General features: G+C 42.3%; 1 protein-coding gene across 3 annotated transcripts in view; it reads right to left on the bottom strand.

Moving 5' to 3' along the window:
* Positions 1-12,868, bottom strand: part of si:dkey-237i9.1 (SEC14-like protein 1) — a 51,117-nt gene that overhangs the window by 5,217 nt on the left and 33,032 nt on the right. For all 3 annotated transcript variants that reach the window (XM_037761402.1, XM_037761382.1, XM_037761393.1), the window contains 11 exons: positions 11,796-11,924; positions 10,458-10,731; positions 9,801-9,910; positions 8,231-8,420; positions 7,446-7,534; positions 7,098-7,168; positions 4,695-4,866; positions 3,159-3,293; positions 2,868-3,002; positions 1,427-1,678; positions 1,141-1,319 (listed from right to left, as the gene is read on the bottom strand). In XM_037761402.1, the coding sequence (XP_037617330.1) occupies positions 1,141-1,319; positions 1,427-1,678; positions 2,868-3,002; positions 3,159-3,293; positions 4,695-4,866; positions 7,098-7,168; positions 7,446-7,534; positions 8,231-8,420; positions 9,801-9,910; positions 10,458-10,731; positions 11,796-11,924 (1,736 nt within the window). The remainder of the gene's footprint in view (positions 1-1,140; positions 1,320-1,426; positions 1,679-2,867; positions 3,003-3,158; positions 3,294-4,694; positions 4,867-7,097; positions 7,169-7,445; positions 7,535-8,230; positions 8,421-9,800; positions 9,911-10,457; positions 10,732-11,795; positions 11,925-12,868) is intronic.

Here is a 12,868-nt window from a genome sequence, read left to right on the forward strand (position 1 = left end):
ATATTTGATTGACACACATTTACATTTTATCTCTATTTTTATTTCTATTTTTCTTAGAACTTCTCTACGTTTACATATATTTTTATTCTAAAATGGAACGACGGTAATTTCCCCCCGGGGATCAATAAAGTATTTCTAATTCTGATATAACACATTTAACAGCATTTAATAAGGCTTTAAAAAAAAAAAACAGAACCCCTGCCGGTGCATCAGTAACAGTTAAGGCAGAGAGTGGTATTGTAGCATGGGAGACTGCGAGAGACTTCCAAAACAAAAACCCACAACAGTTCTGTGAGAAGTCGATGAGAGACAAGCTGCTAAAATCAGGAAGACACCACAGTAACTGTAGAAAGAGCTGTGTTGTGTCGAAGTGGTGTGAAGAGAGAGAGGAGTCTCTCTCACTGGACAGCTTTTTCTCTCTGTCCATTTCACGTTACTGAGACACACGGTCAAATAATACTTTAACGTGTGCTCTTTGGTGGATTATGTGTTTGCATAGTTACAGGAGATGCTTGGACAGATTCAGAAAAGATGTTGAATCTAATCTTATTGGTACATGTGATCGGTAATCAGAGCAACTTTTATTTTCCTTGTTTTTTTGAGGGGAGTTCCGCTGATGGAGACACCAGCTCAGAGCGGGACTGTGCAGCCGGTGAGCGGTTCAAGACCTGTTTTAATCTTCTTACAACTTCACTTGTTGACTCCATCCTTCTGGTTGTCACTACAGTTTATTTTTCGAAAGTTATAACCACCTGCTCTCCCGCGGGATCTGTATCCTAATGCTGTCCTCTAAAACAGCTGCACACACACACACGACTCTGCTGTCACACATCAACCCAACTCACGACTTGTATTAAAACACTGTCATTTTTAAAGTATCGGTACTAATAAAATGGGGTATTGTATCGTTTTTAACGGCAGGGTATTGAAATACCTTTCCAGCATTGGTATACCCTGCAACACTATAAGCAATACACTGACTATGGATAAGTACCTCATACAACCCCACTTCAAAACATCCAATCTATCCATTTGAAACAGCAAAATATGGACTCATACATACACTTCATGTTTATAGCATGGACACAAATGTATCTTTGTCTTTCTCACACACACACACACACACACTCAGTTACTAACCTGAAGTCCTCAGAGCCCAACACCTCAGTGTAGTACATGACTTTGCATTTATGCGAGGAGACCTGCAGGGTGGCCAGCACATCGTCCACTCGGGGCAGGTTGGTGGCCGAGCAGGCCGGCATATTGTGGAACTTCCACTGGAGGATGTAGAAACCTGGCCACCGCGTAATATGGGAGCCCTGAAGAGAAGACAGATTAATAGTACAGGCAACGTCAATGGCTGACAAGCAAGAACAACCCATGAAATACATTTAAAAAAACACAGTTCACAATCCTGGAACCTCACCTGCACACTCTCGCCCTCCTTGCAGGTGAGCGGGGACTCCACCATGCTGTAATCTTGCCCCAGCGTCCAGGACTTGTCGATGAGCTGGACGTTGTTGCCTACTGGGGAGGTGATGCCGTGGGCTCCTATGGGGTCTTTACGTAGAGGCTGGGGGGCGCGCTTGGAGTGGTAGATGTTGAAAACCACGTCACCTTTGCACATGTCAAAGTCCCAGGTGATGACTGAGGAGGCATCGATGATCTCGATCAGAAGCTGGTTGGGGGAGGCAGGGAGGGAGGGAGGGAGTGAGGGAGGGAGGGAGGAAGGGGAGACAGACATGGGAGGGTGGGCCAGAAATTCAGAGATGTTTCAGGAGAGAAGCACAAGAACTAAACCAAACTAGGGGTGGGCACTATATCGAATGTACTCGACGTATTGCAGCTTGTTCTACGTGGGATATAGTAAATGACTATATCGCCAACATCAAATCGAAATATTAATTATAATTTTTTTAAGCAGCCGGCACAGACTGTTGTCTCTTGTCTCGTCTCTCCTGTGTCTGTGTGTGTGTGTGTGTGTGTGTGTGTGTGTGTGTGTATATCTCACTCACTGACGCGAGTCGCATTGATTATCAGAATGCACAGATTTGATTGGCTGAGTAGCATCACGTGAGAAGATTTACAATGCATGCAATTGGTCTGTGAGTTTCCTGGGCTGCTAAATCTGTGCCGTAATGGCTAGAAAAGCTGCGCTGGTTAAAATAGAAACGCTATGTCAAAAGTGAATAATTCTCAATAATATATCAGTTAAAGGTCTGATATATATTGTGTATCACAATATAGCCAAAACATATATCAAGATATAAACCATATTGCCTAGCCCTAAACCAAAGTATAATGAAGGACTTTACCTATCTCTTTAGCTCTTATTCTTATTTACATACATCCTTTCTTGGTGACAGGAAAAATGCCAGAGCACTGTGGCTATGAACCTTACACTCTTTATTACAGTCATTCATAACAGTGGTATACTAATTGAAACTCTTGTATTAATTGTGTGTTGCTCCATATTTAAGCACCAGCTAAATGTGGCAAAATAAAAACTCTGTCAGTGACAAAGAGCAGCGAGAGAAAACTGAACATGAGCTCATTCACGTGAAACCAAAACCATTTCCAGAGGTGTGATTATGTATGACGATGCATCTCTCCCTTTGGTATGAATTATGTAACCTGACTAACTGTATGTCACTGCACACAGATTATGTTTCAAAGCCACATCTGAATCCAAAAACCACAGAGAAGTCGTCTACCACATACAACCACTAGATGGCAGACCTTTCAAAAAAACTTCCATGAGAGCCATCAGGCAGCTCTCTGTTGTCATGTCCTACATATTCATATAAAACATCACCACAGGCTTTCCATCTTTTCTGCTCACTTTGGTTCTTTAAGTTGAGCCTCACCTCGTGTGGAGCTCCCTTGAAGATGCTGGCGCTTTGGTAGATTGTCTCGGTCCACAGGCGGACATCTTCGTTCTCGAGCTCCTCGGCTGTGCGGTACATGGACTTGGGAACCAGGCCACCCTCTGGTACCTCACACTACAGAGCATGCGCACAGACAAACACGCACATAGAATTGGGTCAGCAAAGGAGATCTCAGTGTGGGTAGTGTCATGTGTCTAAAAGTTCATATTCAGAACTAAATCATATTCTCTAATGATGAGCTAAGAGTTTAAATCTTCATCTGACACTCACCATACACTCTCCTGCCAAGAAGTCAGGGATGATCTCCTTGTCTATGTAGTCCACCAGGCCTCCAGGACCCTGGTAGTCATTGCCAGCATATATGAGGAACTTCTTGCGGGTGTTTTCATCAATGAATGGACTCACCTAAGGGCAGAGGCAGACATGGATGTTTTCTATAGGCAAATCAAATTGGCCGTATCCTAGTTATTCCATAGCAAAAATGTGAGATGGTGAGAAAACTACTTCGTTAAAACTTAAGGCCACGCCCCCTCTTAAAGAAAACAGATGATCCTATAGACTTGAATGCAATGTGACATGTTTGGATTGTAATTTTGACAACTTCGTATGCATTCATCTCTTGTTAACCAAACATTTGATTTATACACATGTCTAATAATTATTTTGCGACCTTGACTGAACCTGAGCGTTCATGATACCTTAATAAATGAAGGTCGATCGCCACCATGTCCCTTCAGTCTTCCCCTGTCCAACACAGTGACCAGATATTGATCCAGACATCTCTACATATCTGACTGAATCCCGTTAGGCTAAGTGTTGTCTGTAAATAACCAACGTGTTAATAACCAACTGTTTGATCTATAGGCTGGAGACGACAGTCTGATGCTGCTATAACGTTAATGTATGACTGTATCACTGCAGCAGCCTCAGACTCAAGCTAACGTTAGCTAGTCATGCTAGTCACTGTCACCAGCATCAATTAGCCATTTAGCACACTGACAGTGAATATTCACGTATCGTATGAGCCTCAGATCTCAGTGTGAAAGCCTCGTTAACCTGCTACACAACAGCTGTTCATCATTTCCTCTCCTGTGACAGCGAGTTTCTTTCCCCAAAAGGGAGCGCAGCCTCGGAGAGGACGCCATGCTGGTCTGGTCTATAGCCTGGAGCCATAAAGCCATGCTGGTCTGGTCTATAGCTTGGAGCCATAAAGCCATGCTGGTCTGGTCTATAGCCTGGAGCCATAAAGCCATGCTGGTCTGGTCTATAGCTTGGAGCCATAAAGCCCCCCTATTATATCTTTTTTAGGACACGGCAGGGGAATAAATAGGAGATCAGCGATTTTGTATTTATTGTTGGTGCAACTACACAGCAACTCTTTAGCAGAGTGTTATTACTGTTACCGGATTGTTTAAAGTAGAAGTTTGGAGACTTGTTTCAACTTCTTCTTGCGGTTCCTGTCTACGAGGGACACGGGATAGTTTTACCCCAAAAGGGGAGTGGACGTGCAAGCCTACTCTGGAGGACGTATTGCCGGTTTGATGTATACCAAAGAGCAGAGCAGGATGTACGTGTTTGGTGTGGTTGTACACTGGCTTACCAGTTTGTAAAGCTAGGCACATTTCAGTCAATTCTATGGTTCTTCTTAAGGCCATAGTGCTGTTATAGTGTGAGGTATTGTTTATGTTGTCTCCATTTATGAAAATGAGGGTGGACCACCCACTATTACATATCTATACAAACTGGTACTGTGAGAAGACTATGTCCCATTATTTAAGCTAGTATGTACCCCCTCCTGGTTCTTACCAGTGTCCAAAGAACAGGGAAAACCCTGGGAGCTCTCAAGATGAGCAGCCGTCCCAGAGTCTCTGGGTAGTTAGCCTCCACGACCTCGATGATCCTCAGCAGCGCCTTGACTCCCGGGCGCCACAGGTGACGCATGTTCAGCCCCTCCAGATCAACCAGACACGTCCAACAGCTACAGAAGAGGAAGAGAGGATTAGACGGCACAAACACACACTCACACACAACTGGGCCATAGCCTCTTTCCGACCACTTAGCACCTGTCACCCTGAAGTGAAGCTTAAGTGGTGAAGGCAACGCTTGCTAATTCTGGACCACATTCTCTCTTTCCCTCTATCTGCGCTGGCTGAGGGCTGTGACGTGACAGCCACTCATAGTTCACATGCCTTCCTGCGTGGCTCTTATCCCAGCCACCTCCTCCTGTTTGACAGATACCATCTCCATTCCCTCCCTCTCACTCTCTCCATCTGAATCAATGCACTCACAGAGCCTTGTGCATTCTTTCCATTTCGAGGGAGATGTTTCTCCTCCGGACTCACTCATCACTGAATTCCACAGACTAGCATGCTGCTTTGGTAGTCCAAACAGAAGGACTTCTTTCATCTTTTCCATTAAATAAATCCTGCGTTTCTATGAATCCACATTTAGAGCTTTTACGACACTTTTACTGAGAAGTTTGCATTAATGTAACTTTAACTTTACAACTATTATATAGATTCTTTTTTTGATCAATTGTTGTTGATTAATTGTCAGGAAATCAGCAAGGTGAACTCTGTCCTCTGTATATTCAAATGATTTATTCCAAACTAGTATTCTTTATTTTAGCCTTTTTAGCACAGCTTTAACAGTATGCCACCTTTACACTTTACTGCACATGTTGTATGAGCATGTGGCAAAACAAAATCCTTAAAAGGTCCAATGTGTAGGATTTTGGGGGATCTATTAGCAGAAATGGAATATAATATTTAGAATTATGTTTTCATTAGTGTATAATCACCTGAAACTAGTTAGCTTAGAATGAGTCCTTCATATCTCCATAGGGAGCAGGTCTTCCTCACGGAGTCCTCCATGTTGCTCCACCATGTTTCTACAGTAGCCCAGAGCGGGCAAACCAAACACTGGCTCTAGAGAGAGCCTTTCATGTTTTTTACGCTACCTGAAGGCCGCCGTAGATATCCGACATTCTTGTGAAACTGTTAACGTGATCTGCAGAGTGTAAAACCGTGGTACCGCCAGCCGCAGTCTGACTTCCGTTGGTCCTAAAGTATTGTTATTATGGTATGGATGGCCTCTGAGCGAGGCGAACAGCGTTACCACGGTTTACACTCGGCGGCTCACGTTACCGCAGTCTTGGAAAGGGAGGAGTGATCGGATGGTTATTCAGCTGGTTGTAAACTGCAGCCACACCACTAGATGCCGCCAAATCCTACACACTGTACCTTTACTATAAATACTGAGTTTTGTTTAGTTTAGTTTATAAAATGTCAGAAAAATGTGAAAAATATGTATCACTAATTCCAAAGACCCAAATGCGTCTCCAAATTGCTTTTTTTGTTGAACTAACGGTCCAAAAATCAAAGATATAAATTTACAATGATATGTAACAAAGAAAAGCAGAAAATCCACAAATCTGAGAAGCTGTAACGAGAGACTAGCGCTGTAATAGTTGTAAGCTTCGAAACTTAATTCATAACGTTGACATTTAAGTTCTAAATCAACATTTGAATGCTTCGTACCTCTTTTTTTTTTTTTTTAGCATGTGTGCATTGTGTTTAAACACAGTATTTCTGCACAGTTGCAGATAAAGATTAGGCCACACTAATATTATTAGTATTATACTATCTGTAGAATTAGATTCCAGTGGTGGCTGTGTAGGATTGTTTCAGACTTCTGAGATCCAAATATTTCCAATAACTCCAGATCGTTGTAAAAAAAAAAAGATAGATGTAATCATTTTCAAAATTCACGTTTTTATCTCAAGTAATGCTTCAATCCATATTTGTTGGCGTTTAGCCTTTCAAAAACAATATTTTCACTGTAGTCAAAAAACTGTTTGCTCTCCTGCTTGCCGCACATAAAGGGAGGAGTTATGAGTTATACTCATTAAAGAAATAATAATAATAATAATAATAATAATAATAAAAGACTAACTCATTTAATCCAAAGAATCACAAATTGAGGTCATATATTTTGACGACAATAGAAGCTTCAAATGTAAAAAAAAAAAAAAAAAAAAAAAAAAAGACATTGGGTACTACCCTGCTAGAGACATTAGAGGCATTTCTGCTTTATAAATTACTTCCACGATTAACTGATTATCAAAATAGCTGCCTATTCATTTTCTGTTGATCCACTAAAATCACATAATTTCTTTCAGCTCTGCATTGATCTGTACTGAAGGTTTACCTGATAGGTCGACCAAACACCTTGGTGTTCTCCTCACAGCGTCTCAGACCCTCCTCGTTAATAGACAGCACCTGAAATGACACAACATGAACTCAGTGGTCTATTGAGGATTTGGCTCTCACACTCGGAACCTGAGCGTACAGTGAGTGCAACCTTATAAATAAGCAGACTATTTATACATGTACCGTACTGTATACTTCCTGGTGTTATTACACTTGAGAAATCATGCCAATGTACATTAATTCCCTAACCTGTAATCCAACCGCCGACTGCCTGACATATAAACCTATTGACCTACATTGATAAACGGTGATACGTGCAAGCTTGAAGTGCGTTTGTGTTACATACGTGTCTGAGCAGAGACTCCTCTCCGAGAGCGCGGACCAGTCCTTTGGTGTCCATCTGGCCCAACCTCAGGACGTACAAAGGACGACCATCTAGAGCAGTAAAACAAACATTTACATGATCACTCACACAATTTACATTCTACAAGGCTGCATGTTACATGGGGACATTTCCATGCATAGTCTGTTCTGCTGTTGTTAGACAATGAGTGACTATGTATACACTGAGAAATGCTTTAAGGTTTTGTCTCTGTTGATCCCATACAAAAACGTATGGAAAGACTGAAATGGGAAGACAAACTGTTCTCTGATGTGGGAACATGTCTAAATTAAATTGGATTTATATTGTCAACAATCACCCTCTAGTTCTAAACAAGGAATCCACAGCATGAAGCAAAATGAAGAATGGGAGTGTGTGTAAGCCATTTGGGACAAATTGGCTTCATGTTTAATTCATTTGCATGGCTGAAGGCTGTGGGTTGCTAACAATGACTTTAGTGCATGTGGTGTGTGTAACTTGAGTCTATAAGAAACTGGAGAACTGTGGTCTTCCTCTAGTTAACAGCACAAGTATAGCCAGCTCTGACACGGCCTACATAAATTATGAGTGTACGTACGTTTCCGTATGTGTGCACACGTGAGATTGTAAAGTCATACTGGGGGCGTGCTGACAGCCATCTACTGTAGGTAATACACTGATGGAGAGCACCTCATACAACCCCACTCCAAAACATCCAAACTATCCCTTTAAATGAAATGCACCCACTGGTCTCCTCTGTCAGGTCCTACCTCTGTCATGGTGGTGCCAGCCCCCGGTGTAGTAGTCTTGGAGGACCTGTGGTGAGCTCCAGGTCTCCAGCAGGTAGTCCACCTGGTGCTGCTTCCTCCAGGTCAGCGACTGGCAAAGGATCTCCCGCGCCTTGTCCATGTTAAAGTCTCTGGCACGCAAGAAACGCAGTATGTGCTCGTCCTTAGGGATCTGGATAGTGAGGGGAGAGCTTTAGCTGTACTCCATTTGTCAACGAATTACTGAAAATATAACAACAGAACAAAAGCTTTCATAACGTTCACAACACGGCTAATGTTACTGTCAGTTGGTTAATTCAAATAGTAGGGCTGGGACGATACACCTCGCTCGTGATTCGACACCGTCACGATACTTGGGTGCCCATTCCATATGTATTGCGATTTTTAAGTATTGGGATTGGATATTACAATTTATACTAACTTTTTTAACACTAGACCATGGAGGGGAAAAGTTGAATCATCTTCTTCTAGGGACTTTAACTTTGGAAAATCTCTAAATTAATACAGTAAAAAGGTTTGATTTTCAGCATGTATGTAGTCAGAGATGTCCTGAAGTCAAATATATCAGTCATTGTAAGGCATGTATCAATTTTTCTCCAGCAACCCAAAAATCAAAGAATATTTTAATAAATAAAACAATGTAATGGGACATGTAATGTTTTATACTTCTGGTGAATATAATCCAATCAATCTTATTTCCATAGATGTATTTTGTAAATTCAGTACCGTTTTTTAACACCTTATTTTGAAAACCAGACGTAGTCACACATGTATACTTCTGCGAACTTTGACAAATCTGTCTCTAGCTCTCCCATCAGCTCTGTTCTCTTTATCCATCCATGGTCAGCTCCATCGGGGCCGTTTGAATGCATTTAATATAAATGTCAGTATCTGGGTGCTCTACAGTTGTAGTGTCTGCCCATTTGACCACGGAGATGAGAGTGACGGCCGGCTTGACCGCACGTTACCGCGATACGATAACGTTTCCTGTCCATGACAGAGTTAGCATGCAGCTTTAGCCATGATGTCTAGCTCTGCTTTTCCTGTCAATGTGTGAAACCCAAAGTGTTTCCATCCTTTACTGGATGTGTCGTGTTTACCACTCCGGATTTAAAATGCGGGGGTGCAGGTCATATTCACGCGGTGGACCGTCCGCCATTTTCTACTTTCTCATTTCGGCTGTTTTGGTTGACAGATACGGAACGGATATGACATCACGTTACACTCAGACTACAACAATAAAAGTGGTAACTTCCTTCTACCTCCACATAGACTCAAATGAAGCAAATATATTGATTCTGGCATCAAAACATCTATTTCAAAAATAAAAAAATCTCATACATAGAAATCTTGTATTAAGTAGACCATAGGTATCGCAGCAAACAGCAGGTCAGTTAGCCATATTAGCATGGAAAAAGTAGTTGTCAGACTAAAACATTCAAAATCTACAACAACCTCTGCATATATCCCTGATAATGATTATGTTCAGGAGTTGGACAGTAAGTTTTCTTAGTTCCTCATACCTATAAATTGCTATTCTGCTTTATTTTACCTTTCCCTTGTGCGTCTCTTGTAGCCATTTGCGAAGTCTGATAAGACAGCTCTCCTGCAGGGGGGTCAGGTCGCCTAGGTAACGTTTGATGTAGTCTGCATCCAACTTATCTGCAACACAAAAACACAACACCTCCATTAACATAATAAACAAGGCAAAAGTGAGCATGGCTTACATACCCCCGCGCACTGCATGACCCCCACTAATGTAGGGCCAAAGGTTTTGCCCTTTTGGAAAATTTCAAATATTTTGGGCACCCTGGACTTCCTACCCCCAAAAGGCACAACTAGACCCCACTGTCAACCATCAGACCAAAGTTCCAAAGTTCCTGAGTATATAGTTTCAATGTTCTGCTCCGGAAACGACAGTGTGACACGCGAACGGACGAAAGGACGGACACATGGAGCGATGTATACCCCCGACTACGTTGTCGCGGGGGTATAATGAATACGTGGTATACACCTTGAATGAAACCAAAACCCCATAATATGCTGTCATTTCTGCGTCAATTAAAGACCTAATAAAGTTTAACCACCTTCTTATTTTGCTTTGAAATGTGCATGCCCTCTATAACTAAACAATGAGGCCTTGCCTTCATTGCTGTTCTACTCCGTATTCTACTGTTATTTTAACTGTCAATCATCAGTAGGAACAGACCTTCAGGTGTACCAGTCAGGATCTCTGTTAGGCTGTCTGCCTGAAGCGCGCTGCTGTCCTGCTTGGCGTCCTGAGAGGTGCAGTCCTTGGCGTCAGTGGGCAGCGGGATAGAAATGGCAGGCGTGACCGGCAGTTTGGGCAGGACAGGTGGGCTGGTGAAGAGGCTGGTTGGTCTGGGGAGAGGCACGGGGAGGGAGGAGGGAGTCCAGCGCGGCACGTGGGTGATCCCTTCATCCTGTAGCTCCTTCAGGAAAAACTCGATGATTTCTTTTCCCTGTGAGGAACACATGTGAAGAAATGAAGTGTGAGAATTGTGGCAACAACAGCAGAAGAGGCTGTGAATTCAAGGAAATTACATTTAGGGGAGGTATTTGGAATACAAACCAACACTTACATCTTTGATAACCGCATATTCTTTTAATATTTCCATCTGAAGTATCAGGTAATGGACAGGGAGAAAATATAGGGAATGCATTCAACATTGTCCCCACATCCCTCCTAAATACATTAGACCGGCACATACGGGTGCTTTGAATAAAGTCAAGGCCGCGGCCCCTTTTGGGGGAAAGCAAACGAAGATTTCAGTGCATTTTGACGTGCGTTTGGATTGTAACTCTGTTACCGTCTATATGGGACACAGGATTGTTTTCCCCCAAAAAAGGGGTTGTGGTCATGTGAGCCTACTGTAGATGATATATTGCCGGTCTCATGTACAGTATAAAGGCAGTTGACTCACTGGGTCTACAACAGAAGACCCCTGTCCATTCAAAGAGATACAAGCTTATTTATGCAATTACAGCCTCAATAAAAGCCTTGTGTTAGCAAATGAAGGAATTCTGTCCATAGAAAAAACACTTGAGGGCTTTTATTTTGAAATGAAAGCAGGAAGTGTTGATTTAAAAATAAGTCTTTACTTTTTTTCACCTTCACTGTCTGTGACATATTCTACAGATGTCTAGACATGTAAACTGTAGTAATGTAGCTGATATGATGTTAATATACTGTCAGTAGATCACCTTCACTGTCTGTTGTTGCTGTGAACCGCGCGGCATGCGTCAAAAATATGCAAGACCTCTATTCTCTAGAAAAGACGCAGCACGCGGGCAGTGTGGCTGCTCTAACCTGTTAACATGGATGCCGAAATAAAAAACAACAGGCAACGCAGCCACCACGCGCTCCTGATGTTCCCGGTGTGGATGAGGCTTTATGCTATTTTCTGCAACTATTTGTCTGTTGTGAATTTATGTTTCCGTTCATACAAAGAAAGTACAAAATAAACATATACATGTATTGATTAGCTTTAACAACACACACACACACACACACACACACACATACCTTTTTGATACTGCTAGCATACTGCTTCATAGCGATCTTTTCCACAGTGCTCTCAAAGCCGAAGAAGGACTTGATGTCCAGGCTGGCGGTCTGCTCAAAACATGTCCAGTCCTCATTCTCAGGGTGAACCTGTCCCAACACACACAAACATGTACTATGTATTATACTGTATACACCTGCAGAAACAAGACGGCCAGGTTACTATGGTAACCACACAGCCAGCTTCACTAGATGACGCACACCGAGACTATGCACTGTGGGTAGGAGTGCATGTGTGTCAGTCTGTCCATATAAAATGACCCAGCCCTTTACACATGAACAGGATAGCACGCAAACATACAAGGACACATATGTCATGTTCCATCCATCTTTCATCTGATTGTAGCACTGCTATGGTAGCTCTACGGGAGCGGGGCTTCAGATGAAAAAGACAAATCTAAAAATATTATTAATTTAGATATACGCTATGTATGTTCTATAGGGGATGTCCGCATAGGTGCAGTTTGAACTTTAAGATTGGGGGTTCACCAAAAAAATCTAGAGGGAATGTAATGTGGACAACACAGAGAGGTCTAGTGTGTTGGGATGCTGTGTGTCGTCTGCATATTACACTTTGAATTTGTCGCTGATGCTCGCTCAGTTAGGTCCGTTTGATTGCATTGTTTTCTACTGGAATGTCCTAACTGGCCCCGAGCGGCGCTTCACTGCAACGCCCTGTTTCTATTTATTCCTGTTAATCACTTTGAAAGTGCCACAATGGACGAGGATCGACTGTTTCGTGAAGTTAATTTAAGAAGTTATCTATATGTTGCCTGCTCATTTCACTACAAAAACCTAAATAAGGTGACATCTGGCTGGAGGGAGATCCAGCATATTTAACAGATTCAGTGTGGACAGAGAGTGTCCGATGTTATTAGAAGTAAATAAAAAGACCACAAATCTATCTTCTAAGTGTATCTTGTTGGTTTCTTATTCTGTCAATAAGAAGACACAACAAGGTTGATACATTTCATCATTACAATAAATGATTAGTTCTGTGTTATTACAAGAAATATTGTCAACAGCCACTAGGG

This window comes from Sebastes umbrosus, chromosome 3 (genome assembly GCF_015220745.1).
Source record: "Sebastes umbrosus isolate fSebUmb1 chromosome 3, fSebUmb1.pri, whole genome shotgun sequence".
NCBI classification, from domain to species: Eukaryota; Metazoa; Chordata; class Actinopteri; order Perciformes; family Sebastidae; genus Sebastes; species Sebastes umbrosus.